Source organism: Camelus dromedarius, chromosome 8 (assembly GCF_036321535.1).
Source record: "Camelus dromedarius isolate mCamDro1 chromosome 8, mCamDro1.pat, whole genome shotgun sequence".
In the NCBI taxonomy this organism is placed as follows: Eukaryota; Metazoa; Chordata; class Mammalia; order Artiodactyla; family Camelidae; genus Camelus; species Camelus dromedarius.
The window spans coordinates 59282495-59308240 of NC_087443.1; the positions used below are offsets into that span (position 1 = coordinate 59282495).

At 51.7% G+C, this 25746-nt stretch overlaps 2 protein-coding genes across 5 annotated transcripts in view; both read right to left on the minus strand.

Annotated features, from left to right (window-relative positions):
• Window positions 1-3223: 3223 nt before the first annotated feature.
• On the minus strand, window positions 3224-20649 carry KCNIP2 (potassium voltage-gated channel interacting protein 2). Of its 4 annotated transcripts, XM_010974476.3 has the most exons (10): window positions 20291-20649; window positions 8033-8128; window positions 7092-7190; window positions 6359-6483; window positions 5874-5943; window positions 5633-5703; window positions 5394-5501; window positions 5104-5208; window positions 4907-4969; window positions 3224-4613 (listed from the first exon to the last, which is right to left on the minus strand). In XM_010974476.3, exons 1-10 carry the CDS (start codon window positions 20361-20363, stop codon window positions 4566-4568), a joined length of 858 nt encoding a protein of 285 aa, XP_010972778.1. In that variant the 5' UTR covers window positions 20364-20649; the 3' UTR covers window positions 3224-4565. The 4 variants fall into 4 exon arrangements, with proteins under 4 accessions (XP_010972778.1, XP_010972777.1, XP_010972776.1 ...); XM_010974475.3 differs by lacking the exons at window positions 7092-7190; window positions 8033-8128; XM_010974474.3 differs by lacking the exons at window positions 7092-7190; window positions 8033-8128; window positions 20291-20649 and adding an exon at window positions 16574-20110.
• A 1735-nt stretch (window positions 20650-22384) lies between these two features.
• ARMH3 (armadillo like helical domain containing 3) overlaps window positions 22385-25746 on the minus strand; it is a 152779-nt gene continuing 149417 nt past the window's right edge. Inside the window, exon 26 of the mRNA XM_031461640.2 lies at window positions 22385-24076. Coding sequence (XP_031317500.1) covers window positions 23984-24076 — 93 coding nt within the window. The 3' untranslated portion in view covers window positions 22385-23983. The remainder of the gene's footprint in view (window positions 24077-25746) is intronic.

Consider the following 25746-nt stretch of genomic DNA (forward strand, 5'->3'; position numbering starts at 1 on the left):
TCAGAGGAGGGACTGATTTAATCTTCCTTTGGGGAGAGGCGGCGGCATTGGCTTCATTTTTGAGCTGGGTCATAAAAGATAAGTAGGAGTTAGCCAGATTGAGTAGGGGAGAAGAGAAGAGAGCACTCTAGGCCAGTGGAAGAGAGTACAAATGTAGGGGGGTGAAAAGACCTGGCTTATTTGAGAATGGGGATTGTGAAGTGTGTGTAAGGGAGAAGTGAGATCTCTTGGGCCTCAGCATAAACATTTTTAGGCGGGAAGCCTTCCCTGAGCCCTAGATGGGTTTGGGTCCCCTTGTTGTATGATCTCAGGGCTCCCTTTGGCCCCTTCACAATGCACCTGTTGGTTGAGGGATCTGTTGCAACATGTGAAGTATAAATGTGAAATAAACACGTCAGTCTCATTCTATTATTAAGACTTAATATTGTCCATTTTACCCTTCAATCTCATATTAGACTCTTCCAGTGGTTATCCTACTTGTAGCTCCACGGATTCTTATAGTCCTTTTTAGTCCTGGACTGTTGAGATGAGGGTTAAGAGCAAGTATTTTCTTAGGGACCTCCTTGATGACAGTTGGGGGCCACAGCAGCTTCGCTGGATATTGTAGTCCTTAGGGGATTTGGCGGCTGTCATTCCAATCTCATGACACTTTAGTCACATGACACTTCACCCTTTGCTTCACACCCATACTGTGGCAACTTCTAGCAAGTCATCAGCGACAATTTCATCTACTCTCCATAGTCCACACTCCGGGGGCTGTGACCCAGGTAAGATCCACCTTCCATATATGTACTACTCAAACTTGTAGAGTAGTTCTTGCCACACACTTTCTCTCCACACCACAGCTCTACCCTCTAGCACCTACAACAGGAACCAGAGCATAATAGGCCTATGATAAATATTTGTGGAATGAATGAGATAGGGCCCTGCCCTCAATGAGCTTATGTTCTGGTTGGGGAAACAGACAGTAACAAATTCAGTACATACACAGGAACTCAGTTTGTGATAAGTGCTATGAAGGGAGGAAATATAGTGACATGATGAAGAGTAACCACAGCAAGGAGGGGCTACTTCAGATGCAAGAATAGGTAGTAATCTTGGTAAACAGTGTCAGTGACTTGGACTAGGGAACAGCAGTGGAGACAGAGATAGTGCTCCTTTGGTGGTGGAATTGGTGACTGACTAGAGGGGAGAGTGAGGGAGAGGGAAAAATGAAGACTCCTAAATTTTGACCTAGCAACTAGGCAGATGGTTTCATTCACTGAGATAGGGAAGACTGGGAAGGCATGAATCAAAGTCCATTTTGAACATGTTAAGTATAACCATTACAGATCCACATGAATATCTCAAATAGGAATAGGATATATGGGTCTTAGAGATCAGAGGAGAATTCTGGGAATATAAATTTAGGATTCTCGTGCATATAGATGGTGTTTAAAGCCATGGGATTGGATGTGATTTGGAGAATAAGTTCAAGTCTGAGCTGTGGGGCCCAATATTTGGTATTCCAGTTGAGAAGGATGAGTCTGCAAGGGAAAGTTGAGAAAGGATATCCAGAAAGGTAAGAGGAAAACTAGGAGAGCATGAAACACTGAAAGGCAAAAAAAAAAAAAAAAAAAGAGTGTTTTGAGATGGAGTAGCTAACAACATTCAGAATCCAACCAGTGGCCAGAAAAAATGATCAGAATGCCAACCTCCTGTTTTTTTCTGGATCCCATTTGTCTGTCCTGGCTCTGGGGTACTTCTCATCTCCCCAGAACTTACAAGCTTCAGACTTCAACTTCCCTTAAACTTGGATATGCCCTAAAATATAGAGACTGTCTCCATACCTAACCCCGTTATATACACACACACTCACCACGTTCATTCATCCAATCATACAATTACTCATACAATTATTGAATGCCTATTATGTGCCAGGCCCCGGGATAGAATGGTGAGATGGGAAAAACTAGTCCAGGCACTCAAGGAGCCCTCAGGAGCTTAAAGTGTATTGAAAAAGTGTATTATCAAATAAATATAAGGTCACAAACTGAGAAGTGCCATGAAGGAAAAGTATAGGACAACATGAGAGATTGTCACAGCATCACCTTGTCTGGATTGTGCATTACATGCACAGCATCCATCTTTCACACACAGATCTTTACTGTGCCCCAAGGCCACTCTGGACAGAGACTTGGGAGACTGGATCTAGTCTCAATTCTCCTATAAATTCATCAGGTGACCTTGAGCAAGTCCTCTGCCCTCTTTGAGCCTGTTTCCTCTTCTGTACAATGGAAGGCTGAGAGGTAGGCTAGGTTATAGGTTCTTAACTTAAGGCCCACGGATGGGCTTCAGGGACACAAAAATATATGGAAAAGTGTGCTTGCTTTTTTTGTTCTTCTGGATAGTGGGGCCACCACTTTCATTAGATCTCAGAGGGGTTATGACCCAAAGAAACCCAAGGACCTAAGGAGCAGTTAGTTTGTGATGATGTGAGAGGGAACACTGAAGAAAGAATGATGGACTCTGAAAGTAAGGTTTTGTTTCTTGGACACCATACCACTCCCTTGACCTTGTCATTGTGTACAGTGTTGGAAGAGAAGGCCTGATCCCCCTTCTATGAATGGTGAAGCTTAGTCACCATGTAATGGTGCCCTAGAGAAAGGATGAGAGGAACTTACCATTGGTGGCCCCTTTCCAGAAGCAGAACAAAGTATGTTTCTACCCTACACAGGAAGTCTCTATTACCCTTTGTGTCACCTTCTCCATGGTGACCTGCCCTGGGTCCTCTCCATCTGATCCCCCATCATTCTTGGCTGGGGTACAGACACAAATGTATGCCTACACTGGAGGCAAGGTTGGGATGTTTATACAAAGGAACTTTAATTAGAAACTAAAGGGAATTCCCCTCTCAAAAGAAACCATTTTGAAATTAAATGTCTGTAAATTAGAAATTCTTGATTCAACTTCTAAAGAATGTCTAGCTTGGCATAGTCTTCTGGACATCAATATCTTGTCTCTTTGTCTCCTCTAAGGATATGGGAGGAAGATTTGGGGGCCTCTCTGAAGTCCAGTAGGTTTCCAACCACTCCACAACCTGTGTCTTGGTCTCCTGCCAAGGGATGGCCATACTATGGGAAAGGAGGCATTTTCTTTGGGATCTAAAAGGCTGCAGGTGTATGAACTATGGGGTATGAGTTATGTGTGGGGTAGGAGGGACAAAAAGGCGGAGACAGCAGCCTATGCATAGCCATTGTGTTTTATTGGATTTGGTGTGTTTCTTATTTTACAAAATATACAGAGGAGCCAAAAATGCAAAGCAGTCAACAGTGTTCTGATGGGAAAGGGGGTTCCTTGGGGGCCCTCCCCCTCAGATCATGGCTGACTGGGAGGGTGAGCTAAATGGGACAAGCAGATATATTAAGGGGTGGCAGCATGGCAGGGGTGCTGACAGTGAGGTGGGACCTAGGTCCTATGGCCCCTGCCTTCAGGGTGTGCTCAGGGGCATCTCTGGGTAGACTGATTAGAGCAACAGGAGACTCTAGGTGGGAAATGAGGAGGCTATGTGGGGGGCAGGAAGAGAGCCTGGGTAGATCAAAGATTCTAATTAATGCCCCCACACTGGGTTCAAATGCTATGCCTGCCTCCTTTCCCTTTTCTTCTAAGGCATCCACTGTGTGGTCCCTGGCTCACTCTGTGCCTCCAAGTCTAGAGGAAATGGCAAATGAAAACTTGTAGCCATCAGAGAGGGTAGGCTGAAACTCTGGCAGGTATCAGCCAGGACAGCTCCTGCCCATGTTCCCCCTGCTGCCGCCACCACCATACAAACAGAAAGGAAGGAGGGAAGGAATTCCAAGGATGAGCCAGACACCAGGATCTCAGGCTCTCCTGGGGTACTGAGGAGAGTATGGAAAATTTCTGGGGTATTTCCAAGGAAACAAGGTCTTCTGAAGAGCCTGGAACCTCATATTCTGATGGCTTGAGTGGCAGACCTGTAGAGCTCAAAGCTGTAGTCTGGCATGCTCTCCCTGACAATCCCCAGGCCTTTCTGCTCTCTACCCCAGCCACTTCCTAGGACCTAATCACTGGCTCAGGCCCAAGATTACTCCTTCTACATTCTTGTTCCCCTCCTACAGGGCTCTCAAAGGCCCTGGTCTGAAAGGCCAGTCAGTGCCAAGGACAAAACAGCCTTTCTGATAAGGGAGTCTTAGGGGAAATGTTTATGAGATCAGGGATGGGGAAAGCACCATAGCAGGAGACATTTTGTCTAGTGTTGTGGTTTCTCGGGTGGGAGGGTTAGGAGCACTCAATTCCTGTAACACAGGCACCCTCAGCACTGAGTTTCAGACAGGAAGGGGGTGGGAGCTGTTGGAAGTTGGGAACACCCTACAGAGAAACTCTGCCCACTCCCTGGCCACCTCAGCTCCAGCAATCTGGACCACTGAATCCCCAGGCTCTTGGCTTCCTACAACCCCCAGACTAGGGCTAGGATGAGGACAGACCTGGGAAGAGAAGGGTGAGGTCCACCTGGACTAGGGATAGAGCATGGTCACCCAGGACAACTGACCCCCTCTCCTGGGGAACTAGATGACATTGTCAAAGAGCTGCATGGACCTCATGATGTTCTCGTCCTGTAGCCATGGTGGGAGAGAAGCAGATTGGAGAGAAAGAAAGAAAAAAGAGCTTATCAGAGACAGGGAAAGGGACATTGAGTCAGAAATGGGGACATTCAGAGACACAGAGGCAGTGAGGAAGGAGATACCCAGAGAAGTGGGGAAGGGACAGGCCTCCTCAAGTTGTGAGGAAATAGGATTCAGGAGTGGGGGTGAGTTAGGGAGATGGTACTCTGCTCAGAGGAGTCTTCTGCTACATCATTGAATCAGGCCCTGAGTCCAGACCAGGGAAATGAGGGCAGGGCCTGTACCTTTTGACAAGACTCAATGAATTCCTCGACAGTCACCACACCATCCTTGTTCCTGTCCATCTTCTGCAAAAAGGTAGTCAGGTAGGGAAAACGGGAGGGATGGCAGAAGAAAGGCAGGCAGAACTTGGGTAAATTCCCTGCTGGGACCTTACCTCCTTCCCTTCACTCCAAAACCCAGCCTACCCAGTCCCAGGCACCTGGAAGAAGCTCTCCACATGTTCTCTTGGGGCCTCCTCCCGGAGTGCAGGATATGTATACTTGCCCATCATGTCATAGATGGACTTCATGATATCAAGCATTTCCTGTTAGGCCAAGAGAGAAGAAGATCCCTCCTCAGAGCCTCCAGCCTCCAAACCGGAAGGCCTAGGGCCTAGGGCAGACCTCACCCCTTGCTGGTGACGCTTATGTGGGTCACGTTTCCCTCCTATGGGCCCTTTGCACCTCCTCACACACATACAGCCCCTCCAGCTCTTCAGTTGCCTCACACCTCCTTGGTGATGCAGCCATCCTTGTTGAGGTCATACAGGTTGAAGGCCCAGTTCAGCCTGTCATCTATGGTTCCCCGAAGAATCACCGACAAACCAGCCACAAAGTCCTAGGAAGGAGGCAGGGGGGAAATGGGTCTTCAGATACCCTTCATCCAACCATCTCTCTGGGTTTGTCCCATAGATGCTGGCCCTGAAGCCCCAGGAAACAGGCGTCCCTGGCCCACCTCCTTCAGCTTACCTCAAAACTGACTGAGCCATCATGGTTGGTGTCAAAGGCATTGAAGAGGAAGGTGGCATATGTGCTGGAGTCTGTAGGATAAGTGTAGATGAGTAAGCTTGGCTTCCAGACAGGAGAGGACTTCCTACCTCTATGCGGCTCCTCAAACCCCATTCACCTGGCATTTCCAGTCCCTCCAGAACCTCTCCCTGCCTCAGCTTAGAGATGGATAGCTGCTTCCTCTCAGGACTCAAACCCTTACCTCCTTGAGGAAAGAACTGGGAGTAAATCTGCTTGAAGTTCTCCTCATTGACAATTCCACTGGGACATTCCTGGGGAGGCAGGGGGAGGGAAACCAGACTGAAGAAAGAGACAAAAACCCCTTCCACTCACCCCTCCCCGCCCTCCCCATCCCCTACTCTAGTGTTCAGAGACTCCCAGAGAAAGGGGAAATCTTCTTGTCTCCAGGGGTCTCACCACATAGCTTTTCTACTGGAGGTAAAACTTCTCCCCAGCACACAAATAAAAAATACAGAACTGACAGGCCAATCTATAGGCTTCGCACCTTCTCAAACCGGCTAGAACCCCCATCTAGAAGTTCGATCTATGGGGAAGGGGGGCTGTCCCCTCCCCTCCCCTTCCCTTTCACTCCCCAAAGCAACCAGGGCAACCTTTCTGAAAACTCCTGGATAGGTCCTGCCCCTGCTGCTCCATCCCTCACCCAGTTTGGCTCAGCTTTGCACTCACGTTTTTGAAGCCCCGGTACAGGACTTGCAATTCCTTGCGCGTGAATTTGGTTTGTTCCTGTAGCTGCTCCAGACCCTCAGGCCGGTGACACACAGTGGACAGTTCAAACTCATCCTCCACGCTGTCTGCGGGGTGGGGGCGGTTGTGGGGTACAGCCGCGCCTCAGGCCCGGCCCCCACGACCCCTCTTCAAAATCACTGAACCATCCATTCCCCCATCTCTGACTCCAGAGACCAGCCTGCTATTTCCCTGGACCCTGAACTAAGGACATCAAGGCAAGGAGAGAAGATGCTTTGAGGTCCACTAGTGGGCCAAGCTCAAGGCCAGGCCTGCCCCAGAGCCAGGAGTCTGAGTCAGCGCTGGCCCTTGGGTCCTTGATCCTTGGTTGGAGGGGAAGGCCCCTCAGCCCCATCTTCGTCCCAGAAAGGCAGGAGTAGGAAAAATAGGTTGGAGAGGAGGCATCTGAGTTCTGGGCCTTCTCTGACCAACTCAGATCCGCCCAGCTCCACCTTTGCCCAGCCCGAATCTTTCCCTCCAGCCAAGGCCCACCTATCCCAGCCATGCCTGAGCCATGCCCCGCCCAGCTCCAGCCAAGCCCCACCCATACGGCTCCTGCCACACCCCCGGCCCATCTCAGCCCCGCCCCAGTTCCCAACATCCAGTCCCCAGGCAAGTGCCCCCACCCCAGCTCCCCAAGTCTCCCGCCCCGGCCCCTACCAGGAGAGTAAGTCACCTGGGTCCAGCGGGCGGGGTCTGTGGGGGCGGAGGGAGGCTGGGGCGGCTAATGCTGAAGGGAGCGAACTGTCACCGAGAAAGCGGAAGACCCAGCCGACTACACACACTTCGCCCCTCACACTCAGCAAATCTCACAGACCTGCATGTTATTACAATGCACACACCCCAACCCCGCGCCCAAAGGCAACGTAACGAATGAGCATAGACACACACGAATCTGACCCCAGGCACATGACACCTCTCCTTTTTCCAAGTCTACTCCCATGTGGGACACAGAGGAATCAAACATAAAGACACTGTCAAATAATGACTACAAACTGGGCCTCTATAGTTTGCAAAATGCAGTGTTATCCTATGAGGTGGGCAAGACCCAAATGAGAAAACAAGCCTACAGACAAAACAAGGTCACTCAACTGGGGACCAGGCTAGGACTAGAAAACTCAAGTATCCTGTCATCTGGAGAAAGACAGGCTCCACCCCTACACTTGCATCCATCTAGTCTAGGCACTGGCTACCTACATCTCAAGGCTCAAAACATGCCCAGGCACGGGACCGGCAGCCAGACACTAACCCCAGCGAAGCCACGCAAAGACCTTCACAGCCGCCTGGTTCTGCCCCTGCCACACTGGGCACACCCACACAGGCTCAGAGTCGCCTCAGCCCCGCCACAAACACCACGCCCAAACACCCAGATCCCGCCCATTTAACAGACCAAAGACTGCCCACACTCAGGCTCCGCCCCCAAACTGATCACACTCACACTTTCCGGTCTGCCCTCGGTAGCTACGCCCCCTCACACTCAGGCCAGCCAGTGCCCAGCCCACCTCTGCCATACTGGTCGCGCTCACACACAAAAACGCACGCGCACCGGCTCCCCTCACACTGGCCACGCCCACACACGTACAGCCCCGCCCCCGGAAGCACAGGAGAGGCACTTGCTTTCACTGACTGAGGGCAGGGCTTGGGGCCCGCAGCAAGGCAGCAGCTTGAGGAATCGCTGCTTCAGCGCTTTTTTAGTGGGCCCTGGAGGGTGGCCTGGGAAGAGAGAAGACCCCAGGAAGGTACATTAACCCCCGCTGTCCCTCTGTTCCCTGTACCCTCCCCACCATCATAAATTGACCCGGCTGGGGGTGGGTGTTGGGGGAAGACGGGGGAGGGGTAATGACGAGGGTAGCTGGGGTCAGTTAGGGGAGTCCAGTGGGTTTCACAGGCATGGAAAGTCCACCAAGGTGGCTCGGGCACCTTGTATAAAGGGACTTAGCCGGGGACAGGGAGGGGGCCAGCAAGGGAAGTGGCACTGACCTCAGTCTTTGTTGACCCAGTGCCCTTGGCTCCAGTGCTATAGCTGGACCTCTGAGAGTGATGTCCAACCTAAAGACTGCCTGGGCAGGAATGCCTCTCTCAACACACACACATATACAGTGACAGACGTGTATAATGACACATAGAATGATAAATCACTAGGGGATGGACCCCATACAGTGGCAGCTCGATACCCAGTAACTCACTCACATCCACATGCACACACACAGAGACAGACCCACTCTGACCTAGTATTCCTTAATACAAACATACAAATATGACTGACCTAGAAAAAATATGACACACACGTAAGGACACATAAAGACCGTCTTAAACACAGCATGATCAAACCACAAAAGAACACAGAACAACCCTGGGACACAAAGGCACAGTGTGGTCACCATGACATATTAAGGTCACCACGACACATACCCATATCATACTGTGACTTAGGTGCCCATGGCACCCAGACACCTAAGACTGCACCTCATGCACGGAACCCGCATTTGCCCAAGATGCACCCACTTTTTCCTGTAACCCCTCATGCAAGTCACCTAGAATCTTCCTGCCAATGGAACAGAGTTCCTCATCATCTAACTCATCCACCATAAAAGTGTGTCCCTTCCCTGTCCTTCCCAGTGTGGCTTACTCTTTGAAGGTGAAATGATAGCGAACTTTGAGGCAATGACAGACCTTGGGGATGAGTATGTGGGACTACCCAGAGCCCACTGATCACAGTTCGCCTCACTTCCTCTTATTTACACATATGTCCTACAGCTCTAATTGCATCCCAGGGAGACCCTCCACCTTTGTGTGTGTGTGCGCGCACTCACGTATGTGTCTGTCTCTGGGCTGCACCCACCGGCCAGAGTTCAGTGAACCTGGCACACTGAAGTCCATTGCTGGAGGAGCCCAACTTCCTTTAGTTGTAGATTGGCACCCCAGCTCCCTCACAGGCCCCGCTCCCAAGCCAGGCTCCACCCTCAGGACAGTGCTCTGCTCCCAGGAGATAACTGCTCAAGGCCTCCTCTCCCTCCCATAGTCCTCTCTCCCTGCTCCCCCACAGGAGCTATGGAGAGGTGGGAGGGAGGCTGTGGGCTGGGTAGGGGATCGATGGCGGCCTGGCCCCTGGCCCAGGGCTCCATTAGCCTGGACTTTGGTTTCCCGAAGCCGGATTGTGCCTGGGGCCTCCGGTGGTGTTGTCGCCACTGGACTGGAGGATAGCTCTCCCTCCTCTCCCAACCTCTTCCTCTTCACATATCCCAAATATCTGGTCCCCTGCCTGTTTCAAGGACTCAATCTCCTCCAGGCTCTGAAGGTAGGAAGAAAAAGGGGATGTCTTCAGCACACTGGATGTCTGGGTTTCCTGGATGACCCCTGCTTCCCACCAAATAGTCTAAAGGAGATGGCAAGTTACAGGCCAGCTGACTTCATCTTTTCAGGACTGTATGAATCCCAGTTCATCCAGGACCAATCCCTGCTCCCTACCCTACCCCAATAAATGCAGCAGCAGATGGAGGGTAGGCTAGGAGTTTTCTGCTCTTACTAAACCCTAGGGCAGGCAATTCATGGGCCTTCCATTTGTCCCCAGCTCCTTTCACATCTTTTCAGTTCTCCCAGGTGTCTACCCTGCAGCCCTCTTACCACGGTTCTTGCCTGTTTTCCTGTCCCCAGTGGAACTGGAGCTGCACAGTTCTTGGTGTGAAAAGAGGGAGAGGCCAAAACTCCCTGGGGAAGGCAAAACGTGTTATCCCGACCTCCAGTATCGATCTCTCCACTTAACTTTGGGGTGGGGCAGAGAATCTACTTCCCACTCCCAATGTCTAGGCCCTGGAGCCCATTCTGCCCTCCTAAGAGGAGCTAGGAGAGGCAAGGGAGCTTAGGAAGCAGGGTCCTTTATCTGATCCCTCCTCACTCTCCTGCCAGAGCTGATCTATAAATGTCTCATTCACAGTGTTCCGACTCCTGTCCCTCCGAACCTACCCCCCTCCCTCAACTTGGGTATGAAGCTGGTATATCCTCAGGGAACTGTGGGAACAGCCCCCGACATAATCAGATACCCAAAGAAGCTCAGCCTCACGCCCCATGCCTCTGAGGCACAGTCACATCCGCGATCGCATAAAGCTACACACTTTGTCACTCAGACACATTAAATCACACCCCTGTCATACATACAGGCCCAAGTAGTCACACATTTTGTCCTTCCTCACACACATGAACACACAGCCACACCCCCTGTATCTCTCACACACTGAGTCCACATGCACTCTGTAACCCACACTTGAGGGATGGAGGTGTGGAGAGTCACACACATCTTCAGAGCCATTGTGGGTCCCTGACCACAAAAGGGACTCCCCAGAAGTCTGGTGTTGTCTCAGGATCTCTGGAACTTCCTTCCTCTCCAGGTACCCCTGCCCGTCTCCAGACTTCTCCTCATGTCCCCCAGATACTCCTCCCCCCAACTCTAGCCCTCCCATGCTGGGCTTCACCTCCCTCAGACACCCACTCCCCCAGATTCCCTCACCTCCCCCAGATCTACGAGTCCCCCTCTTTACCTCTCCCAGATGTCCTATTCCCCTAACTCCCCTCCTCCCCTCCCCCAGATGTCCCACCCCATCACTAACCTCCTCACCCCTGCAGCCCCCAAGTGAGTCATAAGGCCAGAGTAATCCCTCCACAGTCCTGCCAGCCGCTATCCCTCCAGCCAACAGACCAGACAGACATGCCCAGACACCTGGGTTACCTTCCAAGGAGACAGGCTCAAAGAGGCCAAACTGCTCCAGGACCTTGACAAACAGAGCGAGGACCACAAGCACAGCGACCATCTCCAGCCCTTCCAGGTTCATGGTGGGCCTGGGGCATGGCCCCACAGGCTGAGGCTCAGACACGCTGGCCAGTCCTACCCACACCACCTGCCCCGCGGGCTCCCCAGCCTGAGTAGGACTGCCTGCAGCCTCCCTCCCCTTCTCCCTCCCAGGATCTCCTCCCCCTCCCCCCAACCCCGCCTCCCCACACGCCTCCCAGCCACAGCCTCCCAGCCATAGCCTCTTCCTCTTCACGGGGCCACCTCAGCCTCTGCACTGGTATCTCCTCAGAAGCCTTTGGCTTGAAGGATATGGGCCAGGCAAAGCCAGAGGAGGGGGGCAGTGACCTGCCCCTGTCCCTGAGGGCAGCTTCCCCCAGAAACCCTGTGGCTAATCTTTGCCAAAGGGAAGGGGCAGCCAGAGGAGCTGGGCTTAGAGAGAAGGTAGAGAAAGGCAGTGTGTGTGTGAGAGAAAGTATGAGCTGCACATGCATAAGTAATAGATGTGCGGGTCAGAAAGCGTTATGGGTGTCTGGGTGTTTTCTTGTGTGTACATTTCTGTGTTTGTATGGAGAGTGTGTGTACCTCCTCTTACATATGTCTCTGTGTGTTTGCACAGGAGTGAGCATCTGTCTGTTAGGTGTGTGTCTGGTGTATACAAGTCTGTGACCTGGGTATCTATAGTATGTGTGTGTGAGAGTGTACTGGAGTACTTCCGAGTGTGTATGGGGTGTGAGGTGTTTGTATTTTAGCAGGGTTGTGGCATGTGGGTCTGAAGATTGGTATGGATATGTCCTGTGATTAGAAGCATGGGTCTATGGTGGTTGTGTAATTGCATCTGCATGAAACTGAGAATATAAAGGGGGAGAAGGCAGTGACCTCTCCCATCAGGAGGACACCACCCACATCGATCAAGGTTGCCATAGAGACTGTGATGTGGGAAGCACTCTCTTCCCACAGGTTACAGACAGGGAAACTGAGGCCCATGGGAGGTGGGATTAGTTACAATAGTCTGAGTAGGAAAAAGGTTGCTTAGCCCTATCACTGGGAGGAGAATTACTGCAGCTGCCTCTGGGACCCAGAGACTCAAGCTCCTTGGGAGAGGATGAGGGATGTGCTCTTCTCGTCCTCCTGGCTGCTCTTTGGGAATTGTTACTGAGCTGATGGAAAAGCCCAGGGTAGGAGGGAAATCTGAGCCTTCCAAGGGAGCCACCCTGGAGCCCTGGAGTATTCCTGGAGCCCCTCCCCATCTTCCCTGCTCCCTCCTGGTGGTAGTGGTGGGGATGATGGTGTGTGTGTAGGGTGTGCAGGGAGAGGCCTGCAGAGACTGTGAGCCAGAAGACAAGTGCCTCTGGGGTCCTGCCACAGCTGGCTAAAGACTGGAACACTCACTGTGTGCTAGACAACGTGCTATGTGCTTACAGGCATTATCACACTGAATTGTCACAATAAACCTATGAAGAAGGTACTACTGTCCCCACATCACCGGTGGGGAAACTAGACAGAAAGAGGTTAAGTAAATCTCCAAGATCAAGAAGTATCAGAGCCTCAGCTTTAATCCAGTCTGACCTCACTACACTGGCTCCCTTCTTAGATGGCTTGCCCACCTAGGAGGCCCAGTTTAGGGGATTAACCCCAGAGGGAGCCCTCCCACCTTGTCCAGCTCTGGTATGGGTGTGTTTCAGCCCCAGTTGTGGGGTGGGGGTGAGGATGGGGGCCATGCTTCATTAGAGGTTCACTGATCTGCAGTTCTACATGGATACCACTGGGGGGTCAGGCATCCATCTCACACCCTATCTTACCCTTCCCTCTCCCACATCCTTGGGAAGATGTGGAAAAGACTGGGAAGGAGTGGAAAAGACTGGGAAGGAGGGCATGCCTCAGGCAGGTGTGGTCCTCTGCTTGCCTCTCCCACCCCGCCCCCAAAGAAGTAAACTCAGAGACTGTTTTTGGTTTCTCACACCTTTGGAGGTTACAGGCTTACAGATGAGCTGACCATGTATCCCCCTTTCACTGTCCAAAATCTATGTCTGACATTTAATACCCTTCCCCCTACCCTCATCAGCAGATCTCTTTTCCAGCCAGTTTGGCCTCCTCACTGTCCCCCAAATACACCAAACTAGGTGCTGTCTCTGTGTCTTTGCTCCTGCTATTCCATCTGCCTGAAATGCCATCCCTCCTGTGCTCTTTCTAGCCTACAGTTCTTACCTGTCCTTTAGAGGCAGCTTAAATTCCCTTCCCTTCAGAGCCTCTGGCCCTTGTGGGCTCCCAGCTACCTGAAATGCTACTGAACTCATTGGTGGGCCCTCAAAACTCATCACCTAAGTCTGTGATGTTATGAGTGGGAACAGTAGAAGGAGGCAGCTTAGCATGGTAGGTAATAGTGTGGGCAAGGGTGGCAGACTTCCTGGGTTCAAATCCCAGATCTGCCACTTGCAATTCACAGGGTGAGTTCTTAGTCTCTGTGTGTCTCAGCTTCCTACCTCATATGGTTGCTAAGTCCTCCTAAATGAATTAATATGTGGAAAGCTGTTAGCATAACTCCTAGCACAGAGTAACTGCTTATAAGTGTTTGCTGCCATTAGTAATAACATGACACTCCCCTCCTTACATTTCTACAGCTCTTAACAATTTACAAAGCATTTCCACAAACATTGCTATTTCAATGGCTTCTCATGACAACCCCATGAGGTAGGTAGAGTGAATAGTATTGTGCCCATTTCACTGATAATGTAAACGAGGCCCAGAGAGGTAAAGGAATTTGTTCAAGGTCACCTAGCTAAGAGGAGATTTTGCAAATTTGAACTCAGATCTTTCTGGATCAGTCCTGTTTCCTCAGCTAGATTCCAAGCCCCTAGAGGGCAAAGATGTTTAAAAATTGGACTTACACAAATTGAATGCCAGGCTCTGAGCTGGGGCCCATGGAACAAAGATGAACCAAACAGGGTTCTGGCTCCCACTGGTTAGGGAGAGACAGCCCATTGAGAGAACTATCAGTCATCTATTCATTCAAAAAATATTTTTTGTGTGCTGACTATGTGGTAGGAACTGTCTTAGGCAGGCCATGAAATGAGGTATAGTAAAAGCTTTCTAACTGGGAGTCCAGGAAAATCTTGAAGAGGTTATTTTTTGAGCTGGTTCTTAAAGAATGGCTGAAATGTCAACAGTCCACCTTAACAAAGGGACCAATATTTATTGAGCACATTTTGTGTCCTTGATACTTTACATATATTATCTGTTACCCCTCAGAGGTAGGGTTTATTATTTCTGTGTTTACGGCTGACATGGTCAGATTGAGCAGTAGTATATCCATTTTGCAGATGAAGGAATTGAAGCTAAAATAAGTGATTTTCCCAAGATAAGATAGATGATAAAGGATAAATCAAGACTTGAATCAGAATCAGTGATCTGCCAGCTCCCTCAGGCTGTCTCTCCAATGTGTGTGGAGGTGTCAAGGAATCCTGAGTGCAGCTCAATTTTGTATTGGGGGAGCTATGACTGATAAGACCAAAAAGGATCAGATCCCATGGAACCTTGAATGCCAAGCCAGGCTATTTGAAAGGAGGCAGCACAGCAGCTGATTCCCAGATGGACAGATTGACAACCATGCAGCCGGTTGCCCTGTCCTTGGACACTCCTCTCCCCTCTCTCACCCCCACCCTCAACCTTCAGAGACCCTGACCCAGCCTTACAGGACTCAAGGTCTTAACTCAAGCAGACCTCTGGTGGGAGCGTCTGATGGAAGCGAAAGAGCAAGTTGTTTTTCAGGCTCTCCCTCCACCCCAATTCAGAGACCTCTCAAGTCTTAGGGCCCTATGAGAAACTTGCCCAGCTCTGTCCTCAAGCATCGCTGTGCCACTTAGCTCTTCACTCAAAGGAGTGAAGTCTTAATGGAAGCACTTCAGGCAGAGTGAGGGCTGAAGGGAAAACTATCTTGAAGCATTAGATGAGCCCTCCCTAGCCCCTCAAATCTCACCACAGAGATACACCTGTCATTTAGTTATTTACCTCCTGAAGTTCAAACCCAGAGTAATACTGCCTTATGAAGGGGACCCACACTATGTAGCTGTCCCACTTTCCCATCTGCCCTTGCTCCCCCAGTGAAGAACCCAGTCATTGAAGACCCTTTTCTCAGCCCTCCAGCCCCACTCCATCCCCAGCCAGACCAGAAGACATAGCAGCCCCCAGCTGCATCAGGTGATTAATTACCTCCCTAGGCCTTGGGGCTATTTTAGGGCCTAGAAGTCATGCCTGCTATGATTGAGAGCTGGCCCTGCCTGGCTCCAGCCATCTGTCACTGGAGACAGGCCCAAGCAGGGGGCTTGGAGGACACCTGCTCCCCAAGAGACATCCAAGCATGGCTCTATTCAGCCCCATCTCCCCTCCTTCTGGGGAGCACATGATAAAGAGAGGCCTGTTTATACTCCAGGGGCCTGAAGGGATACCATGGAGACAGCCAGAGAACTACAGATCCCAGAATGCCACAAGACTAGGTTGTTTTGGTCTCCCTAGGCCAGGTTGGGAGGGGATGCTGGGTTCTGTGGGTCCTGCCCAGGCAGCTCTAAAAAAATCCAAGTGGAGGTGTGTGTAAATCTCAGCAGTACTATGATGTGATACCCACAATCCACATGTCACAAGTTCCACAAATCCCAAACCAAGGCATAACCTTTTGAAGGCTACACAACTAACTCAGTGTGACCCAGGAACCCCCAACCCAACTCTAAAGCATAGAATTCCAGGTGCATGCAGTCTTAGTGTCACAGAATTCCAGGACACACAGCCCCAGTAATCACAACCCTAGTGATGCACAACTCCCTTTAATACAGACTCCCAGAGATAAACAAAATGGAGACATACAATCCTTATGCCACACAAGTCTATCTATCCCATCATGTATAAACTCACTAGCTGAGTTCATGTTGGTCCAGCCCCACTTCAGTATTTTTTCCTTCTGGACACTGACTCCAGTCATCTTAAGATCCCATTCAACTAAGCAATTCAGTAAAGGGCTTTTCCTTTTCCCTGCTCTGCTGCAAGCTTCCTCCTTCTGTCCCTGTGAGGGACCTTGCCCCTTACTTCCATCTACTTGAGGCTCCACCTCTGCTCTCAGTGAGAAGTCCTGCCCCCTCCTCCACCATTTGAGGGACCATGATGACACCTCTCCTTTCCTCTTTGAGATCCCTATGTCCTCCACTTTCTCAGTAAGGGACCCTAGCTTCACTTCTGTTGTGGTCTTGCCCTTTAAACCCTTTTCTTTGAGGGACCCTGCTCCTTCCATCTCTGTGAATGGCCCTTTCTCTACCCACCTAGGCAAGGCTCCTATCCCATTTCACTCACTTTTTGAGGGGTCCAGCTCCTTCCCCCCTTCCTCATACCTGGCGACAGCGACCCAGTCACCAGCTGGTAGAGGGATCGCGCTGCCTGCCCCAACGGGCTCCGGCACCTGCGGGGGCATCGGTTCATGGTCCAGCCTTGAGCAGTGTGGCCAAGCTCCGCCCCCAAGGCCCGGCGGTCAGGTCTCCGCCCCCACCCGAGTGGGCCCTGCGTGGGCGGCGCGGGAGGGCGGGACCCATAGGACCAAGATCTCAGACAGCAGAGTCCCCCCACACCGCCCCACCTCCGTCTTCTCCAGGCCACACGAAGGGAACTCACCCTCGCCCCTTCATCTGAAGCACCCGCCCCCAAAGTTCCTAGACTGGGGCGGCGGGAGGAGGGTGGAGGCAAGGGGCAGCGCGTACTCTCTTCACAGTCTTCTCTAGGAACGTTTTCTTGAATTTCTGGTGGGGAAGGGGGGCACCCACGGTTTTTGAAAAAGGAGCTGGAGGGGGAATGAACATTGTCTTTTAATAGCCTACTTCATTCCCTCCTTCGCTGTCACACCCCTCCTCCTCCCATTTTGGCAGAGATGCGAAGGGGTAAGAGGACACAGTTGTCATGGCAACTTCCCACACTTTCATACTTCCTGGACCAATGGAAGAGAGCAGGAGGGAGGAGGAGGAACTGACCGGTGTATTAGGGTGACAAAGGAGCAGCAGGGATGTGCCCCTACCAGTCTCTGTCTTCTGGCACCGAATCATCGCTTTCTCTTGTAGCTGTTTCTGTTTTGTGTCCCTGTGTCCTGATCTGGCGGGTTCACACTCTCCCATCATACGAGGACTGCCAGCCACATGCATCAAAGAGAAGCCCCCTCCCCACAGTCCTGGCCCAGACACCTTTCTTGGACTCATCGCTATCTGGTTTCACCCATCGTAAACCTTTCCAGGACCCACTAACGCTTTCAAATTGGTGGGAGGGCCTACGGGCATCCCACCCCTCCAACCCAGATCCCGCATTTTTGGCTGAAAATCCTACATTTACGAGGCGATAGTCAACCTTCGAACTCCATGAAATCTTGCCACTAGATTTGGCGACATCCCCTTTTGGAATCAGCTTCACAACCATGCCTCCTCTAAGACCACATGGGGGCGCCCCAGTCCAAGGAACGACGTTTATGGCCAGAGGGACAGGACTCCGGAGATCCCAGCAGGGACCCGAGATCTGACTGTGGTCAGTCAGGGCCCAACTCCTTCATCTTCTCCAGTCCTTTCTTTGCTTCCAGCTCGGACAGGACAGCCGCTTATCGCTGCCTTTCCCACCCCGCGCACTGCCAAGCTGCCCTGCCGGGCTGGGAAGACCGGAGGGGTCAGATGCGGGGAGGAGTGGGGCTCAGATTTTTTTCCCCTAAAGGTCTCCCCAAGATTTGTTTTGAGCCTGGGGTAGGAGTGGGGAAGAAAAGCTGCCAGAGCAACCCAGGATGCCCTGAGGTATGGCTTTGGCGCCCCCTCCGGTCGGCCTGATAGGCCGAGGTGACTGGAGCCAAAGAATACCCTCAAGTCCGATCCCAGGAATCCCGGCAGAATAGGGAAGGAACGTTGGAAAATTGAATGGTCTGACTGCACCCCCGGCCTTTCGCGCTCTTCAGCACTGCGGACAACGACTCCCCTTCAGGCTTCAGCTCCTGCGTCTCAGAGCACCCGGAGCCATAACACCGGCTTCCCAACCCCACTTATCTCCCACTGCAAGATAAGCCCTTCTTCCAGAGGAGAGCTCCTGGCAGTCTTATTTCTACTTTCCAAGTCGTGTGTGGAGCTATCTACGGCGAGGATGCTGATCACGTGGAACACGATTTTTGATGCTTGTCAAGATTTGAACTATTTCCCGTGGGAGGAAGGCAGGTAGGAAGTAGTATTTCCCATTTTACAGATGAGAAAAGAAAGGTCCAGAGAGCAAGTCATACAAAGCTGGTATTCACACTTCCATTCTTGCATCTTCCAATGCAAGTGCTTCCCCATCTCCACCCAATCTCTGATTCAAACAGCTAAGTGGGGAAGGGATGATTCCACTAAAAGGGAGAATCAATTAAAGAAGGAAGCAAACACTGACTAATGTGGTGCTAACGAGGGCCCTGAGACTCTTACTATTCTCAAGGATCCTGAGTTGGTGAGAACAGAATTCAAAGCAGAGCTAGTCAGCTGGACCTTTAGAATCCATCCAGGTTTGAGACACATCTAGGGCACACCTGGGGCCGCCTGAGTGGAAGGGCTCCTCTTTCTGGGAGTTTTGGCATAGGGATTCAACTTCTTCAGGGTGGGTGAGTCAGGGAGACACTTTTTCAAGGCATTACAACCTAGCCCTCTCCCCCATCCCCAAGTCTTAACCTCACTCGGAGCAGGACAGAAGGATCATGGCCTTCCTTCACCTCCCCAGCTTGTTAGACAAGTGAGACAGTCTCCCTCCTCCCATGTCTATTGGAGTTCTTCTGCAAGCTACACAATAAGACAGAAACACAAGTACATGGAAATGCACACAAGGTGACACAGTCACCCACACAAACACATGGATCTGCCTACCAAACCCAGGAATATGCACAGGCACAGATGTACTGGTCTCACATACTTCCCCAGTGTGGGAGAGAGAGGATGCCTGGACAGCAAAGTGGTTTGGGGGGATACTTACAATGGGAGGCCACGTGGCACTGCCCAGGCCTAGAGCTTCTACCTCTGGGTCTGGAGGGGAGTCAAGAGGCTGTGTTTTCCTCTAGTTTGAAGTTTTGGGAGGGTTGTTGGGGTTTGAAGAAGCTTCAGTTGTAAGAATGATCTCTAAATACTTTTGGAGGGTGGCTGACCCAGCATTAACCAAAACCTTCCCACAGGAGCCAGGCACCTGGCTTCTCCTGGCACCCAGGCTGGGCAGATGGACACCAGAATCCCTCCTTGGGTCCACCTGGGCTATATGTGGAAAAGGTAGGGAAGCAGTGGTGTGCACTAAAGACCCCCTTCTGCACCAGGAAGCCAGAGAGGTAGCAAGGGTAAGACACTACAGACATCACCACACAAAAGGACAAAATCAGTGTCAAACACCCATATAATCCGCATAGTCTCACAATCACAAAACACGACACAAACCACTTCAACAAATGATTGTCCCAGGAGTTCACAGTCATAAAGTCTTACAAAGAAAGAGACATACCACCATAAAGTGAAGACCTGACACAAACTGGTAGTCACATGCCACTTCATACAGAATCACACACTCAAAGCACGCAGTTAGTTGCACACAGAACAGAGATGCATGGTCAAAACAACTTCATGAGTCAAATCAGGGTCCTACACAACCTCACTCAAACATCTGACAAGATCATACAATTTCACAGCCACACACAATCACACTCACCCTGGCTGTCACCAAGCCTAGGGCACATGGCAACCAGCTGTGAGAGGCGCACACATATATACACACATAGACACAAAGAATGACAGGCGCTCATGCGCGTAACACCTCCCACTCTAGACACCCTCCTAGCCTTGTGTCACACACGCCCACACCTGCTGCCTCTCCCCACCTGCATGCCTGCTCTCCCCTGAAACCAACCCCCCACCTCCTCCCCGCAGGACCCAAGGCTTTGAACCTCAGTGTGCTGCTGCCCAAAACAGGAGGGTGCCTGGGAATGGGGCAGAGTGTGGGCAAGGGACTGGCCAGGGTCAGAGAGGCTTAAGGGTCTGGGGGTACGGAATCTACCCTTCCTCCCCCCGACCCCCGTGCCACCAACTCACCCGTGAGCTGGTCATAGGATCCGTCCAGGTCTCGGGAATCGGACAAACTCTCCTTACGGCTCTGGCCCCGCATGGCCCCTGGCGCCCCCCTCCCGTCCCACCTGGGCCGTGGGAGGGGGCGCCCGGTGGCCAGGATGGGGCGCTCACACGGCGCCCCCTGGCGGCGTAGCGCGCTGCCGGGGCTGGGGGCCGGGAGAGTCCCGGCTGGGGCTGAGTCTGGGGACCGGGGCCGGGGGTCTAGGGCCCACCTGGGGATCCTGGGGCAGAAGCGGGAGGCTTGGGCAGTAGGTGAGCGCAGAGCCGGAGGCAGAGCGGAACAGAGCACGGAGCCGGAACCGAGCAGCCTCTCTCCTCCCGCCCCCTCCCCGCGGCTGTCACCGCCACCTCCCCCCTTTGGCGCTGCCGGGATTGGCTCCCCCTACCCCCGCCCCCTCCTCTTTGCAGCTCGGGGGAGGCACCCGGTGAAAGGGTGAGCTAAGTGCTGGGAGGGAGACTGACTCTCCTGCAACACTCCCCACCAAACCTGAAGCCCTGGGTGCTAGGGGTGGAGGGAATAGGACCAGAAAGGCCCCTCTATGAGAAATCCCCGCCCCAGATTCTCAGCACTCCTTCTCCCACCGTCACTCCTGGCCAGGGTATGTTTAAGTCCCCTGTCCTGTCAGTCTGCATGTAAGCCCCTATTTTTCTGCTGTTCTCCTCTCATGAATGAGTCTCTGTAGCCCCCATCAGTGCCCACCCTGCTTGAAGGGGGCTGGAGACGCAAAGATCAACCCAGCCTCTAATACAGGCTTATCTCAGGTCAGTGGACTACAATTTTCTCTTCTCTTGGAAGGACTCCAACCCTCACCCACTTAAGGACCCTGCCTCTGGGCCCCATTCACTCTCAAGAGTGCCTTCTTCCCTGATCTAATGACCTTCGTTGGCCAACTGGGAAGAAAAGGAAAAGAGTGAACCAGGCCAGTTTCTCAAGACTTTCTAGCTCTTTTGTCCCCTCCTCCCCTTTTTTTTCTTTCAACTTTTCTGCCCTGTTCTCTTCCGTCACCTGCCCTGTCCTAGATTCCTTCTGTTTTCCAGAAGATTTGGGGAACGACTGAGGGGTTTCAGGATGCAGGTAAGAGTGGGGGAGAAATACCCTTGTTATGAAGCCCCCTTCCCTTAGATTAGCCTCTTTTCTGAAGCCAGGGGCTAGCATAGAGCTGGGCTACCTCTGGCTCCCAGGAATGGCTACTGAATGCTGATCCTACATGTCTGACCTTTCCCAGGATGCTTCCTGGGCTCCTAGCCCATGAGCCCCCCAGCCATTGTGAGGATTTGGGGATGGTGGTGGCAATGTCTGATGTGTCTGGATGGTATGGCGGCAGTGTCCCAGGTAATCCTTCCTGTCCAACAGCTCCTCTGCAGGAATGACCTGCCAAGACTGAAAGCTTCAGCTAAAGTGACTCCAACACATTTAATCTCTTCAAATGGATTAATTTCCAAGGGCTTGATTCAATTAACTCAGGAGGAATTGTGGTGGGAGTTCAGGCATGAGAGGGGCAGCTGAAGGAGGGATTATTTTGGGAGCAATGCCCTGCTCCTGGCTCTCCCCTGAATCTGAAGGATTCTCCACAGACTTGCCATACACACTGGGGCACGGACAGAGTATAGGCAGCTCCTTTTGGGGTTGAACTCTAGGAAAGGATGGGACTCCTGTTTGCAGTTTTTAGAATGGGTGTGTAAATGGGTCAAGAGACGGGTCTTTACAACGGAGGGCTTTGCTTATTGCACCATGCCCTAGACTAGCCCTTAATCACTTCATAGGAAAGGCTGGCAGGAATCCAGAAACAGCCCAAATAGGCCGACTGGCCTCAACAGCAAGTTTGGAGGTAAAAGGATTTTCTTTTCCCTCCTTCCACCCAGAAGGCAAGGGAGACTACAACTTCTGAATTGAACTGGCTTCCATTAGGGACAGGAGATTCAGGAACAGAGTCTCTAAAGGGGCCCCTAGCCAGATGAGACCAGTGCCTGAGAGATTACCTTAACTTTGTCTTTGAGAAATGAGTGCTGGGTAACAGAGATAAAGGGTGGGGGAAAAAAGACTCTAAAAAGACGGTCCCATACAAATCAATTTTTAATAACTCCAATTTGCCACCAGCTTCCAGCTCCTGCTCCTCTGGGGTTTATCAATGGAAAACACTAAATGTCTCAGGCTGAACTACCCATCTAGTGATCAGAGATGACCCAGCTTCTGATCTCTTAAGAGTCTACAACTGTACCTGGCAGCATGTTGGTGGATTCTCTGGAAATAGTACCTATCTGTTGAATGCTGGAGCCAGAACTCTGGTTCCCAGGGAGAGCATGTATCCAAAAGAGATCTAAGTCCAGTAGAATAGAAGCTGGGGAGGTCCCAAACCTGCTCTTTTTGCTGGATTCCTGCACCTACTCCTAGATTCTTTCTGTGCTGCTTGCTGGCTGCCATCCTGAGGGCTTTAGAAAGTGCTTTGGAAAGGGAGGATCTCAGAGTAGCAGCTACTTTGAAGGCAGCTGTGGGGCAGGGAAAGCCTACAGTAGTCCCACGGAGGCTGTCCAGATGAGGAACCATAGGCCAACTTCCCAAAGGTCAGCAGAACTGCTTGCGGTTCCACCCAGAATATGGGTAGACAGAATGGCCTCTCCAGGATGCTCACCTGGCCTGATTCAGAGCCTGGCCCCAGCAAGTTCTCTCCCTCCCAGGCACCAGACCACAGCAGGAACAGATTCCTCCCCAGAGGAAATTCTCAGGCAGGCTGGATGTAAACAACAGCCGGGTGAGGGGGTGGAACACGTGGAGGGGAGCTCAGCAGAGGCAGGAGAGGCTCCCAGAGGAGGGGGTGGTTAAGAAGGTGGGGAAGCTGCTGGAAAGGGAACCAGCAAAGTAGGCACCTGAGGGCTCCAGAAAACCTGTCAATGTTTATTTCACACACATACTCTAAGACAGTTTAAATCAGATTGAAAATAAAAAGCTAAGGTTGTGACCCTGTAGTGCTGACGAGTCAATGGGTTGGAAGGCAGGGGAAAGCTAACAGGTACTCCTGGTGCCAAGAATCTAATCCAGAAAGTGGTAGCTGGACAGCAGAGCACTGGGCAGATTCTAATCTCCACTCTCCCAGAGGAGTCAGCTCTGGATTTAGAAAAAAGGTATCCCGTTCCTACCTCCCCCTAAGCCTGAGCGAAGGGCCCTAATGACTGGACAAAGTGCCAGGGTGGGCAGGGGACACAGATTTCAGGCCCAGCTCAGCCCCAGGCTCAAAGGAAGCAGAATTGGCTCCACCTACATCTGAGAGTTAGTCTGTTTTCAGAAGCCTAGGAGAGCCACTGATCCCTAGGGTGTCGGCATCACCCTAAGGCTTGCCCCAACAGCTCCTGAAAATTAGTCAGTAGCCACAACTTGTACTCTCAATTGGAAATGTGAGGAGCTATTCAAGCAGCCCACCCTGGAAGTCCCCAAATTTTTGAAGGCTTCTCCCTGTGCCCACCCATTCCCTCCCTAAATAAGATTATCCTTGGCTTGCCCATCCTGGCCCCTGCTGTCCAAGCTCCACTGAAGTATGGCCTTCACCGAGAGAACTCGGTATCTGTGTTTTTCTCCAACCTTGGGAACAGGCCCTCTCCCCTCGCTCCCTCTCCAGCCCAGATGGGTAAGGGCGGTCAGTGGCTGCTCAGGTATGCGTGGCCTCAGGAGATAGTGGAGAACTCCTTGAGCAGGACTTCCTGGCTGAGTGTGTGGAAGGCCAGGTTCCTCCGGACATTGGTGCTAATGGATCGAACCTGGGAAAAGGTGGGAGGGCAGAGGCAGAGACAAAACAGAAGGGAGTCTGTTACAAACAGCAGGGGCTAGGGTGAAGCACAAGGCCAAGATGCAGTGCTGGAAGTTTCTCTCTTAGGAAATTAACCCTTAACAGCTATCATCCCTGCAAGTAAATGAGCAGACAGTGTGAAGAAAAGAGGGACTGAGAGACAAACTCTAGTGGATGTGAGAAGAGTGTCTGAGCATGTGAAGAGGAAGAAGCAGGCACAGACAGAGAAGGAGGGCTGAGGTCAGGCCTCTGTCCTTGCCACGGCCAGGCAAGAGGGGACTGGTCTGGTCAGTGGTCTGTTGGCGGAGGAGAAACTGAGGCCAGAGGACTCATGCTCTGGAGCTATTTCTCTTTGGGTGTGCTTCTAGTCTCCTCAACCACCCTCTGTATTTATCTACTTTTCTGAGTTGGAAAGAATGTTTAGAGGTGCAGCCCTTGTCTGACATAGATGGCAGGAGTATGATCCAAGGAGGCCAATGGCCAGGATCAGGTCATATAGTGGTGAGACCCAGTCTTAGGAGCAGGATGCAGGTTTCTCTCCTGGTCCAGCATCTCCATACCACAAAGATGCTGCCCACTTCAGAAGAAAGTCTGGCCATATTCTTGCTATGTCCCCACTGCTCACCTCACACGCTTTGTACCCACAGACCAAGAACCTTGCAGGAAGTCTTGCCTGTGTCAGCAAGGGAAAGGACCTCTGGGAAAGGGGTCAGAGAGCCAAACTCCCTGCTCTGAGTGGTTCTAAAAGGAATCCAGCAGACTCTGGAAAGAGATTCGTTCATGGGAAATAGATGTGAACACAAGAGACAAAGCAGGGGAGGAAGGAAAAAAAAATGTACATCTGTCCTAGGCTCCAAAGTCCAGGGAGCTTTTCTTCATTTTCTGCTTTGCTATGGGAAACTTAATGAAGTCATCAGGGAGGAAGTAGAGCAAAGGGCAGCATGGCAAACAGCAGGCAATTCAAGCTCATTAGGTTCAATCCTGACCAGACCCTCTTCGCTCCCCTGTGCCAGAGGAACAGACAGGAGAACTGAGTAAGGCAGAGGCTAGAGCCCAAAAGCCTCAAGACAGAACTGCTCGAACTCTCTCCTCTACAACCTCTTCATCTCTTAATAACTTACTGTCTTTGTTAAGACTTAGCTCCCAGTAAGCCCCCCACTTGAAGACTTGCCAACCACTCCATAAACATACTCTACTCTGCTATCTCCTTACACTAATGGCTTCCTCATTCCCAACCAACTCACCTCAGGGAATATCTGCCTCTGGGGAAGTCCAAAATCCCAGGAATGCCATGTGGCATGGTCAGAGTTGGGCTGAGTTTAGCACAAGACAGATGGTCTAAAATCCAGCACCTTCATCACAGACTGGGCATAGGAAAGTAAAAGCTGGGCTGATGCAAGTTCTGCCCCAAGCAGTGAGAGGTCTGAGGACATGGAAAGTAGGTACAGAGGCCTGCGTGTCCTGGTCTCAGCCCCCAGCCAGGATGCTCACGCACGACCAGGCAAGTGGAGTGGCAGGACTACAAGGAGACTGAGCTTTTCCTGGGAGTAGCTTGTGAGCACAGGGCAGGAAAGGGACCATCAGCAGAGTGAGTCCAGTTCCCTGGAGATGCTGACTGGGAGGTGGAATAGGGGGCAGAAC

Excerpts from the sequence above, each read along its gene's own strand:
- KCNIP2 (XM_010974476.3), bottom strand. The coding sequence starts at position 20,363 with ATGCGGGGCCAGAGCCGTAAGGAGAGTTTGTCCGATTCCCGAGACCTG. Across the intron at positions 6,484-7,091 it reads ACCCCGCCCGCTGGACCCAG|ACAGCGTGGAGGATGAGTTT; the intron begins GTGACTTACTCT and ends CCCACCCCGCAG. Across the intron at positions 4,970-5,103 it reads ATGTGGAGAGCTTCTTCCAG|AAGATGGACAGGAACAAGGA; the intron begins GTGCCTGGGACT and ends ACCTTTTTGCAG.